The 17217-nt window shown below is 34.5% G+C and overlaps 1 protein-coding gene across 2 annotated transcripts; it reads left to right on the top strand.

Annotated features, from left to right (window-relative positions):
* The first annotated feature begins 677 nt into the window (after positions 1–677).
* SLITRK6 (SLIT and NTRK like family member 6) lies at positions 678–16738 on the top strand. Of its 2 annotated transcripts, none has more exons than XM_005148123.3 (2): positions 678–1211; positions 4423–16738. In XM_005148123.3, exon 2 carries the CDS (start codon positions 4438–4440, stop codon positions 6958–6960), a length of 2523 nt encoding a protein of 840 aa, XP_005148180.1. In that variant the 5' UTR covers positions 678–1211; positions 4423–4437; the 3' UTR covers positions 6961–16738. The 2 variants fall into 2 exon arrangements, with proteins under 2 accessions (XP_005148180.1, XP_030903929.1); XM_031048069.2 differs by having other exon boundaries at positions 742–835.
* Positions 16739–17217: the final 479 nt, after the last annotated feature.

Genomic DNA, 17217 nt, shown 5'->3' with positions numbered 1-17217 from the left:
AGAATGTTTTTTATCAAAGCAATGTTTCATGCAAATACAATGCAATCTTGCATGGATAGATACCAAAACACTATGCTAGCGTCTGTAAAACAGACAATTACAATCAACCCATTTTTCTTCCCACAGAACAAGATGGGCAGATTTAAAAGTATTACTGGCAATCATTGTGCAAGAATAAGCACTAATATTCCACAATTTATTTTTCTCAGAAATAAAATATGTGTAACTGTACATACTCATCCCTACCCCTGTCATATTGAGCAGACTGGATTGAGACCTGTATTGTCTCATTTATATATTTGAATAATCTTACACTCCATTGTGATTGACATATTTTCTAGAGGACAAGGTTTCCCTTGTGGTGTGTTTTGTGGAGTCTATTTGGGCTGGAATGCTTTCAGTTTCTAAAGCACATTTGCAGCTATAAACTAAATGCAAGATCTGCCCAAGAGAACAAATTGCAAGAGCTGCAGTAGATATTTGTTTTTTTTTTTAAAAAAAATCAACCATTAATAGACTTTAAGCAATCTAGGAAATGTTTAGCTGAATTTTGTTTTCCGAGGTTCACTTAGATAAGGAAAAAAGGAGGTGAGAGAAATTGCAGGAGGAGGAGCTGATCTGTCTCAAGGTGGAGCTGTATCTTGTATTAAATGACACTGGCAGATTAAAGCTCTCTGGTGGGGAAGGGCTTAAAGGCTGAGTCAAAAGCCAAGAAGTCTCTTTATTTACGCCTACCTCCCTGCCCGTGGCTATCTGACTAATAACTGCGCTAACAAGAAAGACTAGAAAGAGCAGAGAGCACACAGAAGCAGCTTGCATCTGAAAATCTGACAAAGTAAGTGATCAAGTTAAGCTCTGCTGAGCATCTTGTTTGTTTACTGCATCCAAATGCTTGCAAACAGTTAACTATATGCAGATAAGTCAGCATAGCTGTGAAGTATGCTGTGAATTTTAATTGAGGAAGAAGGACAACTACTTACAGGATAGTCTAATGCACACGCTGCCTGGAAGATTTTTTCATTTGAATGCTTTGTACTTTGTCTTCTGAACAAGGATTTTAACTTTATGGAACTGTAGTATTGCCAGAGCTTGCAGCAAAGTGAAACTCAGAAGAAAGTGTGCGTTTTTCACAGGGAAAAATTACATCGCATTGAAGCAGCTGCTTCAACTGTGCATTGGTGAGCTTTTCAGGGAGCGTTACTGCTGTACAGGTAAGAAAGATTCCAGTTAGCTAATTAATTTAATAGTGTAATTTGTTTCTCAGTAACGGTGGAATTTATTTTTAATAAGACTTTGTGTAACTTTTATGTTAAGTGAGGGCTGTTTACACTGTTTTTTCAAACAGTCTGCCAGTTGCATTTATTCAAACTGCCAGCTGTGTAGAATGCGTGTGTTAAGGGAACGCTGATTTCAGATCCCTTGAGGGGGGACGAATGGGTGTTTGTTTTTATTTCCTGAAGTGAAAGAATGGTCTTAAATGCATGTCTGACTGTGACTTCCTTCAGAATTTGATAAGCAATCCTGAGGGCTTTCAGAAATTACCAATACTTAACTTGAGAGTTTGAAATTCTTCAACATGCAATTTTTAAACAGCTGAATTAAAGCATCCAAATGAACAAAACCCCTAAGTAAAATAGCAAGCTATTTCAATGTTTTAAAACCACGCTGATTATTATTTGCCAAGCATGTGATGCATTCGCTGTGACTACTGAAAGTATTCAACTTTGCCTCATAGAAAGGACTGTGACTTTTTCAGTCTCTTAGATTGCCTGCTGCAAAAAGCTTAGTTACATTGTACAGTTAGTAGTGACTTTCATGAAAGCAGGTAAAAAGAACAAACATAAGTTATCATGTAGAATTTGCTGAAAAACCTCACCATGTGAAAAAGGTCAGCTTTGTCAAGACTTTAAAATTAAATTTTACTTCATTGTGAATTCAGTTAAATGTTGATAATCTTAAAAGCAGCTTTTATTTTCCACTAGTAGCCCACTGAGAGCTTCATTACATATTCCCAAGTGTTAAGACCAAAAAAAGAAAAAGAATACAACAGCTCTATTAATTTTTGCTCTGAATATATGTGTGTGTGTGAGAGCTCTGGCATACAAAAGTATGACGATGATTAAAAATGGAATGTTTTCCAATTGATTACAAATGTTGTTACTTTCATCTCTGAGAGGAGGGCTCTTATTATTATAAGCTAATTTCTCAATATGCACTAGAATGCAACATGTTTTTCAGATTATTTTTTTTCCCCCTTTATTTTTGCTCAGGGACTTTTTAACTGCAGTTCAAATTTGATGCAGATTGAAGCTGGAATTCCTACAGAGAAAAAGTGTACAGAAATAAAGTCTAATTAGTCATACAGTAAGTTTGAAGCTGGCATCTGTGTCAAAAACCTGCATTTTTTTTTTACCTTGGGTCACTGGAAAGGATATTGATGCATGTAAAGCAAGGGTTAATCTTTAACTTAATATGATCGTAGAATTATTCTGCATATTTCAAAATAACATCTTGACATGTTGTTTCTCATACAGTACTTCTGGGGAAAGCAAACTTAAAGGCATATATGTTAAGCATAGGCAGCTAGAGTTCAAGGAGTGTTAAGTGAGACAATAAAATTATTTGTAGTACAGAAACAAAGATGAAAGGTCATGTGTTTAAGGACATTTTTTTCTCACACTATGAATTTCACTTACTATTCTAAAATCGTACATCTACTCCCACTTATTAGGAACTCTTAATGGATAAAATCATAATTCACTGTGCTGTTGTTCCTTTTTGTGTGTGTGATACTCATACCACAGCACTTAAGTGCCTACATGTATAAATCTTTGCAATCTGTTTTTAAGAGAAGCCTTGAGGAATGTTGTTGCTAATAATAATGGTATAATGGTACATGATAATTGGAATGTATATTGATGAGGTGACAAATCATATGGCTACACTATAAGAGTGTTCATGTATGTAATTGAATAGGTTCTTGTAAAAGGTTCTAATCTTTCAAAAATTAGCACTTCAGCTGGTTATGGAGTGACATTGTGTGTTCCATGTTTCAATAGCTTTCTTTGAAAGATAAGTGACCCTTATTAGATGGATTACTTAAGAAAGCAGATTAGTTCAGTCCTAGAATAAATAGCACACCCCAGAGAAGTTCTTGTGTTTTAAATCTTCTATTCCATTGAAAAAGTATTTATTTTTAGCAAATGTGGAAATATTTAATTAAAGATTACAAACAGTGATTTCACTCCATCTCATACGTCGAGAATTATTAGTGTTCTTGTTAAATAGACAGCCTTGACAGAAAAAAAACCAAAGAATCTTCAAATAAAGTGTGGCATACCAATTATAACAATCTGTAAATTTTGCTTGTGACTCCATAGCTGTACTGTAATGATGCATTTATCAGGTATTTCAAAGTTCAAGATAAGCTTGACAGATGATAATTTACGTAACATACAGGTCATAACTGGTGGTCATTTTTGACTTGTAAAGCACAGTTAGTACCATGTATATTTCAGATCTTTTGCAGTAATTGATGATTATAATAACTGGAAGGAGCCTAATAATCTAAAAATAATGCTTGACCCTTGCCTACATATTTCTTCTGACATGTACTGCATTGTCAGTTTGTTCTTTTTTAACTGTGTACACAATTATTTAATGCATGTGTTGTTTACAAACATATTACACTCCTATGTGCTGTGTTTCCGCTTTCACTTAATATCCACAAACTATAATATATGCATTAACATTTCAGTAAAGAAAAATTAATATTTTTGTGTACTTTTTTTTTGGCTTGGAGGTACAAGGGTTACAGAGAATATACCTTTGATTTATACACATACTGCAGAACCAAAGGAGAAATTCCTTGTATCCTGACTGAATGGGCTTGTTCTCACCACATATGGCTGAACCAAATCAAAACTTATTTTGTCTCTTCAGCAGCTAGACAATATTAAGTCAAGCTTAGTAATGTACTCTAAAATCTGCAGTCCTATATGGTGACATAAAGCAACTATCCTAAATATTATATTAGCTTTGATATAAATTGCTTATGGCAGTAACTTATTACTTTTGTCTACTGGCAAAACATTCTATATGATATGTAAATAATGTCAACACTCCTGATTATCTCCTACTTTGAGTATCAACATAAAAATACTGAAGCACTCCCATTATTATTGTTTATTGATTCAGTACATTAAATTATATTTTTCTCTCTTTAGAAAATAATTCAAATGTTTGCAGGATATTATATTGTTTGCAAAGTAAGGTAGCTCAATGAGAATTACTAGGAATTGTTATTGCTCCTCTACATCCCGGAAGTCAAAATAAAAATTAACCCTGTGAAACCATTACCCGATTACTTTTCCTTTTTCTTCTTTTTTTATTTTTTATTTTTTCTTTTTTCTTTTTTTATAGAATCTGCTGGGCATCATGAAGCTCTGGATTTTTATTCTATATTCAGTTGTCGTTGCATCTGATCCTTTCCACTCACAGCCTTCTTTTTCTTCAGTCGGAGGATCTTGTCAGAGTTTGTGCTCCTGTGAAGAAAAGGATGATACCATGATTATAAACTGTGAAGAAAGAGGCATCAAGATGGTATCAGAAATAAATGTCCCACCATCACGGCCTTTCCATCTTAATCTGTTAAACAATGGCCTGACTGTGTTACATGTGAATGATTTTGCTGGCCTTGTTAATGCTCTCTCTCTACATCTTGGTTTTAATAATATTGCAAATATTGAGCCTGGGGCTTTCAATGGTCTCAGCCTTCTTAAGCAACTCCATATCAATCACAATTCTTTAGAAACACTTAAAGAAGATATGTTTAATGGACTGGAAAATCTGGAGTTTCTTCAAGCAGACAACAATTTCATCACAGTGATTGAAGCAAGTGCCTTCAGCAAGCTCAACAGGCTTAAAGTGCTTATTTTGAATGATAATGCCATTGAGTATCTTCCTCCGAACATATTTCGTTTTGTGCCATTGACCCATTTAGACCTTCGTGGAAACCAATTACAGACACTGCCCTATGTTGGCTTTTTGGAACACATTGGTAGAATACTAGACCTTCAGCTGGAAGACAATAAATGGGCCTGTAACTGTGATTTGCTGCAGCTGAAAATATGGCTAGAAAACATGCCTCCTCAGTCAATTATAGGTGACATTGTATGTGATAGTCCTCCAGTTATCAAAGGTAACATCTTAAGTCGATTGAAAAAAGAAGCACTTTGTCCTACTCATCCTGCCAATGAACTTGAAGATCCTTCAGGGTCACTGCCCTTGGTTGTAACCACCTCTATCAGTGATAGTCACCTGTCAACTAAGGTGATTCCTATCCTGAAAGCTCCTACTAAAGAGCCAAGTTTAGTGCTTCATACTTCAAAGCCTACTACTGAGTTTCCAGGAATCTATTGTCCTGTCCCCTGTCACTGCACGAGCCATATGCTCTCAGGAGTTCTCATGCACTGCCAGGAGCGAAATATTGAAAGCTTGTCCGATTTAGGGCCACCTCCTCCAAATCCTAAAAAGCTTATTCTAGCTGGGAACATTATTCAGACATTACTGAAATCAGATCTTGTGGACTATGGCAGCCTGGAAATGCTTCACCTGGGGAACAATCGCATTGAAATCCTAGAGGAACGATCTTTCACAAATCTGACTAGACTGCAGAAATTGTATCTCAATGGTAATTATCTTACAAAGCTGAATCAGAATCTCTTCCTCGGCCTTCAGCACCTTGAATACTTGTACCTTGAATATAATGCCATCAAAGAAGTTTTGCCAGGGACATTTAATGTAATGCCAAAACTTAAGGTTCTTTATTTAAATAACAACCTTCTGCAGGCTTTGCCACCGCATATCTTTTCAGGTGTTCCACTTACCAGATTAAATCTGAAAACAAACCAATTTTCTCATTTGCCTGTGAGCAATGTCTTGGATGAACTGGATATGCTGGTACAAATTGAACTTGAAGACAACCCCTGGGACTGTACCTGTGATTCTGTTGCGTTGCAAAAATGGATACAAAAACTGGGTAAGAATACAATGATGGGTGATATTTTTTGTAAATCTCCAGGACACCTAGCAAAAAAAGAGCTGAAATCCCTGAACAGTGAAGTCTTGTGTCCAGGTTTAATAAACAGCCCTGCTTTACCGACTCATGCCAGTTTTGTAGTTGTGACAACTTCTACTACGACTACCAACACCGCAGACACCATCTTGCGGTCCCTTACAGATGCTGTTCCACTTTCTGTTCTAATATTAGGACTTCTAATTGTGTTTATAACTATTGTATTTTGTGCAGCAGGAATAGTTGTTCTTGTTCTTCATCGACGACGAAGATGCAAAAAGAAACAAGTGGATGATCAAATGAGGGATAGTAGTCCCGTTCACCTTCAGTATAGCATGTATGGGCATAAGACAACACACCACACAACGGAGCGCCCATCTGGAACTCTTTATGAGCAGCGTATGGTTACTCCCATGGTTCAGGTCTACCGCAGCCCATCCTTCAGCCCCAAGCATACTGAACAACAGGAAGAGGGAAGTGAGAAGGAAGCTAATGACTCCAAACATCTCTGCCGAAGTCTCCTGGAAAGAGAGAACAACTCACCTCTTACGGGTTCAAATATCAAATACAAGGCTACAGATCAATCTGCAGAGTTTCTGTCTTTTCAGGATGCCAGCTGCTTGTATAGAAACATTCTTGAAAAAGAGAGAGAACTTCAGCAACTAGGGATCACAGAGTATCTGAGAAAAAATATTGTCCAGTTCCAGCCTGACATGGAAGTTCATTATCCTGGAACACATGAAGAGCTGAAGCTAATGGAGACACTCATGTACTCCAGGCCAAGAAAAGTTATTCTAGAACAAACTAAAAATGAGTATTTTGAACTCAAAGCTAATTTACATGCTGAGCCTGACTACCTGGAAGTCCTGGAGCAACAGACATGAAGTGATACTACTTCGGTCTGGGGCCGAATTTCTGTAATTCTATTTTAAGTTGGAACCATTGTAAATAAAAGTGCCTTATAATAACATGTCAACAGTCAGAACTTAAGCACAGCAGTAATCCTAGCAAAAAAAACTCAGGGATCACTGTGGGAAGCCATGGGGTTATGTGCAGGCAATATGTCTTACCCCAAGTTAAACATGAACTTTGTGTGATTGAACTGTGGGAGGAAGATTGGCTATTGAAATATTCCTCAACATTTTTAAAAAGTGTGTATGGCACTCCATTCTGTACCTGACCTGTGGGAAAAATATGTTCCCTTTCCTTGTTTTTCCACTCAATTTAATTAGATTCTTTTAAAAAAAGAAATAAAAAAATCACACCTGTGTTTGTAGTTACAAGGTTAGAGTGGATTGGTTAGGTTAGTACATGCACTGCATTCATGACCATTGTCTACAGCTGCACCTAACATACCATTATAACAAATATGAAAGAGTTAAAATGTTGTCATACTAAATGTCAGTTAAAAAAAAAACAACAAAAAACAAAAAACCCACACAGAAAAAGAAAATATTTTTGTCTGGGTACCCAGAACCTGCAAACATTTAAGTACTTTACATGAAACTTCATTGTGTGCATTTTGTATCAGTATGTGGAACGAAAAATGTGTAACCGTATTTACCCAACATCTTCCATGAAGAAAAAAGCAAGCCTTTTGAATTAAAAAAACAAACCTTTTGCTACTTTCCCTATCTGATAGCTTTACCTAAGTTTGGACAATCTTTTCTTGAGCTGCTGCTATAAAATATTGTTCATCACTGGTGTTTCAACTCATAATCCTGGGCAATTTGAAAAGCTACTGAGAATCATCTGTAAATATGTTACTGTGTTTAACAAGTTTGATTTTTTTTTTTTAATATATATCTATATCTATATATAAGTAACTTCTGTGCTGGCTTTAAATATTCTTGGAAAAAAATGAGTTTGCTGTGGCTAGGAACTTCCAAGTGCAAATACAGGTCCCTTTTCATCCTGCCCAAAAGCAGCTCCCAGACAGAACAACTGCAACAGTACAGACAAGTGGAAGAATGATAGTATTTAGCTGTTTGTACAAAAGCAGGTTATATTTTCTGGAATTAGAAGAACTTAATGTGTTATGGGAAAAATAGGTAAAAAAAAAAGTAGAACACTGCAGGTTTATTTTTGCAATGAATTCTTGCTAGATTTATATTTGCTATTTATTCTGTGTAATTTTGTATTTTTTTTTAATTGACAAGAAAAGAAAAAGCTTATTCCTGGCTGCCTTTCAAGCAACTCAAGGAACTGCTCTCTATCAATGAAAAAGAAATAAAGAGGGTTTTTTAATGTCTTTTTCTTAAAGGTCGCTTTTTAAAGAAGCAAGCAAATCCTGCAGGCACAAGTTTAAAATTGTTTGGGAAATAAACACGATTCTCACTCTTGTCATATGGACAGAAGCATCTTGTCCAGAGTGCAGTAATTCCATTCAATTTTTGTGCATGACTGACATGGTGCCAAACCACAAATTCTGACCTGTATTTATCTTCCTCTAAGCAAATCTTTTATAAGCTGACTATGCATGAACTCTTTTGTTTTTTTTTTTCTAATTTGTATTTGTAGAGCTGAAGATCAGCATCATTAGTACATGTCCACCTATGTATGCTAAACTTCTCATTGAAGTCCTGATAAACTCAAAAGTTATTGCTTATTTCACCTTACTACTGATATCTTACCTATTTGTATATACAAATATGAGTTCTTCATATTGTTTGTACATAAGTTTCTGAGAGAAAATTTCCTATACTGCATACAAAATTCAGATTCTCAGTTCTTTCAAATCTACATAGAGTTAATGACTTTGATGGTGCTAGACTAATTTTTGTAATTTGGGGATCTGACCACATGTTGTTTCTCTTAGCAAATCAACTTCCTTATTAATATTTCTGAGGTGTCATAAATTTGCTATGGAAGTAAAAAAAAATCAAAATTTCAGCTGTTAAAGAACAAGTATTATTTCCTCTTCCTATGACTACAAATAATTTAGTTCAGAAAACCTTTGTATTTAGGAGGATTAGCAACTCTGATATAGCAACAATAAAATGTATTTGTCTTACTGCTATCATTATTCCAGATAAGTAAACAGAATGCTAAATACTGTTTGTGCAGGTAAGGGTGAGACAAAAGGGCAAATGCAGCTACATAAACTTTACATTAACTTAATTATCTAAATAGCTATTAGTTATTTTTAGCTGCCCTTGCCTATTCAAGACGTGAATGTGCTTCATAGAGGTGTCATGCAACTTATGGAAACCCATGCCGTGATCTAGAGGAGCAACTGGAACCTTAGTGGGATGGCTTAGAGCATCAAAATGACACTAAATATCTGCATTTAAGCAATTTACTTTCCAAAAGGAAAAAAAAAAAACAAACTGAGTAACTTCTTTATTTGAAATAGTTAAAATTCAATGAAAAATCAAATTCAGTCAATGGAAGTGATACTAGAAAACTCTGAATATGAAATCAGACCTTCTAATATTGTTCATTGTAGGATTTTCAGAGGTCTCAAATTAGTACCAAGGAAAAATACCCAACAAAAACACAGAACAAAACAGTTCGTGGTACTTGATAACAGAGTTGTGTTTCAGTTTCTATCATTTCAGTTGTTATTTCCATTAGTAAAAAATGGGAGTAAAAATAGTACCCTGCAATTGGCAAGATGAAAGGATATGATTCGGGCCCTAAAGCTTTGATTTAAGGGAAATAGCTTCAGACTAAAGACAATTGCCACATGCACAGTTGTCGCTTTGCTTAGCTGCTAACAGTTACTTGGCAGAATGTTGAGGACAAATGTGTAGCAAAATATTCTTTGTTGTAGTCTCAATGCATCAGAAGGAAGAGTGATCTAAATTAATGTCAAATCAACTCAATTATACAGCTGTATCAGAGCATCACTCAGCAGAATTAAAGTGAGCTTTAACTTTTAGCTTTCCCTTAGCAGGGACATTCACATAATTCACATGTAAGGGCAACTGTACTCTCTGGCAGTCTGACTTTGCAAGTGGTTTTGCACTATCTAGGAATCACTAGAACGTGACACGTTATCTACTTTCCCATCATCTGTCTCTACTGGACTGTCATGCAGTGAAGGTTTGCAGGATGAGGAACGAGGGGTCTGCCTATAGCCTCACCTCTTAATAACTTCAGATGGTAATTTTCCAGCTATGAGGAAACTTTATATTGGCAGAAAAAAAAGGGATGAGAATATGGCCTTATGTGACTATTCTCAAGGTGAATAGTATCAGTATCTGCTGATAAAAATAAAATAATGCCATAAGAAATGTATAATGTATCAAGAAAAAAAGGATGCAATATCTGATTCTAATAGTTGTTTGAAACATTTTCATTATAATAACTAGAAATGTATCCTTAATATTATTTGTGTTTGCAGAAAGTTGGGAGGGACATTCAGAAATATTTTCTTAATACCCTTGTCTCTTTTTATTTTTTCCTAATGGCAAGGCACAGTTAAGTGGTCTGATACAATTAACTTAGCTAGAATAACAGAGGTTGGAAGGCAAGGAGTGTTTGACAGTTTGCAACTAAATGCATGTGTTTTTCTCCTAACAGCACAATAGTTTAACCGAGTGTGACAACAGTACTTCACCAAGCACACTGGTGTATATGGCAGCTATGTTATCGTTGTTAGGCTACTTCAAGGTAACCAACACTACCATTTTTCCCCTCACATCTGAGTGAAGAAATAATATTACAAAGCACTACAGACCTGTTCCCTAAATAAACAGTTATTAAAGCAATTTATTACATTTTAAAAAACTTTTTTAGTATTTTCAACTTTATAAAAGTTAAATGTATTTTTATTTCTTTTTCATGTTATTTTCTTTTTCTGCTATAGGTATTTGTCATACAGACTTTTAGCACCGATACTTAAATATGCATTACTTGCAGCGATGCTTCTCCAAGCTTCTAAACAGCTTGAAATGCACCAAAACAAAACCAAACCCCCCAAAACCCCCTTCCATCAAAACCCGCAAATTTACACATAAATTAAAGTATTTGTTTATTCGGTATTAGTCCAATATTTTCACGCATTATTCTCCACTGGAATGACAGATCAGCCTTTCTGTAACCAAATTCCAGGCTGGAAATGAAATAATCATTTTACCAGTGATGAGTCAAACCTACCAGATTCTAAACCAAAGCTTTTTCACCTGCAGTCACTTTTTCTTGATTGTAATTTAAGGATCAATTTTGACCTCTCTTTGCATGACAAAAAAGTCCCCAGTATGACCCCAAACAAGGGGTGCTTACAATGTGCAACTTATTTGTATTTACTTAGTAGAGATTATTAATTATATAGTATGCTAAACTGAAAAGATAAATTTGTCTGGGATATCAAACCATCTTATAAAGATTCACTTCTGGTGTCTTAATAAAAAAAGAGGTATTTATCACAAGTAAAACATTTCACAGGTTAAAGTAATAATGCCAAGGGAAAAATGCAGACAGAATCTCAGTCATCATCAGAAAGGACTCTATATTATCATTCTGAGAATGCCATTACCTATAGCAGTAAACTTAATTAGCCACACCAACACAATCTGTAAGTTTCATGTAGGTGCACTGAAATCATTATGAGGAAAAGAAAACCCAATCAAGGACTTGTCCTAATTCAAAAGATCAGCTGAAAAACTTTAGCACATTTTTCTACTCTTCTCTTGTGCTCCCCAGCACAGAATACTTCAATTTCCATTAATGAATTTCCTGCTCAGCCGCAGACAGACCTCTGGCAGTACAATCCACTGTGGCAACGGAAACCTGCTCCATGGTGAGGTTTTGAAGTGTTTTCATTGCCTTAAATGGTCACTTGCTCTGGGACTTAATGTTTGGTGCATCCTGTTGGATTTGTGACAGAAGATGGATCTACTACAAATCCTGTATTAGAAGTCAAAAGACCTGTCCCTGTTTGACTTTCTGAAGTTTATGGTATTCTTGATCATGTTCAAGAGTTGATGTCAAATCTTTTTATTACTTGAAACAGGATTGAATTGTAGCTGGAATAAAGAAGTTAATTGCCATACTGAAAAAGTACAGTATTATTTTTCCTGCACATTTCCTAACAGTTAGCTTTGGCTTTTTGACACAACAGAACAAACTCTTAAGAGCCACAGTTTAATGGATAGCAGCTAACCTCAAGGAAGAAAGTAAAACACCAGATGCTGTTCAGTTCTATGAAAGCAAGATGTGAAGAACTTTTTTTATTTATTCAGGTTCACCAATATGGAGTGCAAGTACATGTGCATAGCACATTTCATAAAGCATTTACCAAAGTTTGTGTTTTAAGACATGAACTTCAAAATATTCACAGTATGTTTCTCCTATTACTACTGGAAGGACTGCTTCTACTCCTGCTATTACTTTTAGTTTTTCAATGGAATGATGGAACACAGAAAAGAAGAAAAAATTGGTTCCATATTTCAAGGAGAAATGTTATTTATTGTAACTTCAGCTGTTTGCCTTTGTAGATCAACTCATCGAGATTATTTTGAGGTGAATTGTTTTATATGTTAAGAATTTTTTCAATTCTTCCAGTTGGAACTAGTTACCAAAGAAACTACAGGAAAGTAGTACTTAATTGTTCAAACAGAAAGAAGTCTGAAACTTTTTACATATGCAGAAATCTTAAGGAATTTTAGCATAAACTTGCACTTTAAAATAAACTGTAAAATAGATTTTGTTAGATCATAAAAGTTGCTGTTATTTTTATTTTTGCATTTTTTAACTTCAAAGCCAACATAACACTTCCATAATGAAACATGTTTGGGTTAAATACATATTAAATGGTTCCATACTAAGAAATATAAAAAAAAAATGCTCTTGAATATAATGTGATACAGCACCCTCACTCCCCCATTTTTCTGTGCTGAATATGTGCATTGTGCTGTTCAAAAAGTTCCTTTCCTGGTCAAGGAAACCAAATAAGAAGATAAATTCTTTTGTATCTTTGTTATATGCACTTTATGGGAAGTAGAATATTGTGGATCCCCATCCCTGTGGTGCAATATGTTCACATAGTTCATATTTAATGTAATTATCTAAGTTCAGACTTCATTAAATGAATGGCATTCTTAACAGAAAGGATTGACCTAACAATCCATCTATGCAATTATGTTCCTTTGTAAATGGAAGGTCGTTGCAACTGTACTTTTAAAAAAGATCCTGTGTGACAAATATCTTTTGAAAATGCTAGATCAGACCCCAAAGATCCCCTCAAATTGTTACAAAACTTGATAAGATACAAGAGTCCACACTACCAATGCTAGGCTAGTTTATATACATCTAGACACCCTGGATCTTTGGGTAACAAAGAGGACAGTAAAAAACCCTCTAAGGTCATGTGTTATAAGGAAGAGTTTTTGAGAATAGTTAAAGTTTAGATTACTCTTTTCATCTGGCCTGAGGTGGTCAATATTTCACAGCATTGTTTCATATGATTTAAAGAAGAATGTAAAACATTAAGAAATCAGAATTGTAGTATTTAAATGCCACTATTCACAGAAGGTAAATAATTCCTTAAGGTATTATGAAATGGTGATTAAGATATGGAGATTTTAACTGCCTCATATATTATGTGTCTTTAAGTAATGTATCACTTCAGGAGAGATGGGGAGGAGGTACTGTTGCTGTCAATTGACCACTCATGCATTAAGATTTCCTGAATGGAATGTGCTGAGGATAGCTATCTTAATGCTGCTATACATGATATTATGAAGGCTGAATCATGTTCTATAGATTCTAAAGCAGTTGTTTATTATAGGATGAAATCTGTCACTGCTCTAAGCACTGAAGTGTCATCTGAAGTCAACTGGACTTGCATTATTATTTTTATTCATAGGAACTGCCACAGAACAAACTGAATCTTCGTTATTTTATATATAAAAGCAATCTTGTAAAGAAAATGATGCCTCCTTATTTTTTGATTCATGTAATGATCCAAGGGCCATTAAAGCTAAGGAATGGTGCCTTTTACATCCGGAGTTATGCATCATAGAATCATAGAATAGTTAGGGTTGGAAAGGACCTTAAGATCATCGAGTTCCATCATCATCATCCTAGGTGATTGGTTTGTCTGTGCAGATGTATATAGTAAAGAGTGTACAAAAACTTAGGGATGCTGATGTACCAAGTTTTTACAGTCGCTGTTCTTAATTATAAGGCCAAACTATATGTTAACTTCACAAAAATTATTCCGAATATTCCTGTGACACCATCTCCTTAAAAAGTGGAAGGTACACGTCTTTTTCCCCCTCATTTTTTCTAACAGCTAAGTATGTAATGAAGATCACAACACAGGTTATGAAGGTCAATATCAATAGTAAACACCTAAAATATGCCTGAGTGTTAATAAAACATACTTCACTAGGAAGCGTAGTGCAGCACTGTGTTACCCAAAGTATCCATGGGACCTTAGTCACCAGGAGACTTTCAGGACTTTGCTGTACACAGTCACAGCTGGTCTAGAGAAAGCAATTGCCCTGCTCAGAGCAGAGGATTGGACTAGAAAGACTCCAGAGGTCCCTTCTAGGCAAAGTATTTGCAGTTCTAATACAGTTCTACAAAAGATTTTTGAGGGCAAAGTAGAAAATTCATTCTCTTCTATACATAGGCTTCCTGATTGTGAAGTTCAGGAAACTGGTGATGCTCACCAAACACTGTTGTGAAATAAAGGATATTCAACTAACTTCTGTAAGATACAGAGAAGTGGTAGTATCAATGCTGCATTAAATCCAGGAGTATTTCTCTACTGCTAGTGAGAATGCATGTGAAATGTAGTTACCTAAGTATATTGTTAAAACTTTTTTTTTTTTACATAACTGATGATTTCAAATTTCTGAATAAAATGCTGAAACTATATGAACCCTTGAAGACTAATCCATTTCTGTACTAGTCAAACTAATGAACCTTGTTTGCTTGACATACTACTGCTGTAGCTCTTCACACATTTCAAAGATAACAATAATCTTACTTTTTCAGAATGTCTTTCAGGCTTTAACAGCTCTTACCTTATATATTCTATTTGTCAGAAGGACAAATTATTACTCAATATATGATTATTTTACATTTTAAATTAAAAAAATATTACAGAAAATTATACTTTGAATCTTTCAAATTATGAAGCAGCAGTTAGAGCAAGATCCCATCTAAATGTGACTGATTTAGTCAAATCAGGATTTATTTGATATAAAATAGGTTTTTGATTGTTACAAATTTTATGACAATTTGCTTAGCTCTACAGTCAGGGATTTAGAAAGGCTGGGTTGGTTTTTTTTTTTTTTTCAATTTTCTGGCAACAGTAACCTCACAGAGAACTGATACTCCTAAGAAATCTACCTAGTAAAATAGTGTTTAGAATCACTAAACCTAGCAAATTATCCTAAAAAGATAAATCTTTCAGTTTGTTGATGTACACTCAGGTATTTTTTTCCCTCAACTTAATTTTCCACTTAGCTAGAAGATTTGTAACTGTATCAATGGAATTTTTAAATAGTATGAAATTTTTAGACTTTAATGATTGAAGTAAGAATACTTTATTCCAACAAACACATAATAACAGATGTGTATAATAATAATTTTTTACACATCGATTATCATCACATCAGTTAACTGTCTTGGTTATTATCATCTTCTGGGTTATGAACCACTGCAGGTAATACTGCGTCACTTTCTTTTCCCATCAAAAATCTAAGAATGTCAAACATTTCAGAAAGATGACTTAGAAAACTTATAAGTTTTTTACAATGGAACTACTTAAAAGGACATATTTATCCACATATATTTTTCTCAAAAGGGTATCTCTTTGGATTTCATTACACTTCAGATAATCTCAGAAAATATTCTTTTATTCAACTTCCAAATCTTATGTTTTCTAAGATTGTTTATTAAGAAAAAGAAGGTATGGCAATATTAATACTCAGCAGTGGAAAGAATTTGCTGTAATAACAGTGCTTCTTGCTAATGTTAATCACTAATCCATCTTTTCACAGTCTGCATGGTATTTTGTCTATTACATGAAACCAGATACTTTCATACAGATTTAGAGGAAAAAATGCATGCAATGACATTTTCTATTTTCTTATACTCTTCTCTAGGTATGTACTTTAGTAATTCTTGGAGACCAGATACTAAATGGATCTTTGATTTGGCCTAGGATGACAGTTAGTAAGTTCATAATATGCGCTTGTGTAGGATCACTGTGGAAACCAATTTCCTCAGACATACCTATAATTACGAGTGCTTTCTTGACGTTTTTCATGGAATCTTTTTTAATGGAAATTTCTCAGAATTTCCATCCTTATATATTCATGTATTATCTGAAGCTTGTAAATCAAACATCTAAAAGACTGTACAAACGTGGATGTGTTTCTACCAGAGAAATTACTTAGTTTCATTATAATTACTTCAAGAGGAAATGAAAAATTCAGATGATCAAAATAATTGCAGAGGATCATCTGTAAAAAAAATAATGAAGTAACTGCTACTTTAAGATTAAATACAGACAGAAGAGTTCAAAAGGTTTCTGTGTAAATGGACACAAAAATGCTTCTTACTCGTACAATTTGAAAGTAGAAAATTAGATACTAGCCATGTAGCTATTTGATATTAATGTCAAGCAAAATGTAATTGATTAACTACATATGAGAATACACTCCTGTAAAGACTTTCTTCCCACATACTTTTTTTTTTCAGACAAGAAAGTCCCAAACAGCTATGGAAAATAATTCAGTTAATGTACAGACATACGTACTATTCTGTTAGCACTTCTTTGAGTCCTCAGTCTCACTTCTAATAGGAAGATCCAAGAGAGGACTGAAAAATGTAAGCACTGTTTTAATCAAAACAGCTGTAGAAAATCCAAACCAAGCAAAAAGGATCCATACAAGCCCCACACCCCCAAACCAAGATATAAATCAAAGTCATTAATAAAACAAAAAAAAGATAAAAAGGTAAAAACGTTTCAAGTATTGATCCATCGCTCTCTGCATAGCATATTAATATTTCTCTTCAACATCTACTTTGTTTCCTTTTTTTTTTTCTCCTTTTTACTTTCTTCTTTTCTTTTTTTTTTTTCCTTTTTTCTTTCTTAAATATATGTATAGCTTTGTGGCACAAATAAATTTAGGTTGTGAGGTTTTTAGGCAGCATATTTCTAGGAGTTGCTCACT

The sequence above is a fragment of the Melopsittacus undulatus genome, chromosome 2, assembly GCF_012275295.1.
Source record: "Melopsittacus undulatus isolate bMelUnd1 chromosome 2, bMelUnd1.mat.Z, whole genome shotgun sequence".
NCBI lineage: Eukaryota > Metazoa > Chordata > Aves > Psittaciformes > Psittaculidae > Melopsittacus > Melopsittacus undulatus.
The sequence above is the reverse complement of the archived record's forward strand: the minus strand, read 5'-3'. Positions and strand labels throughout refer to the sequence as shown.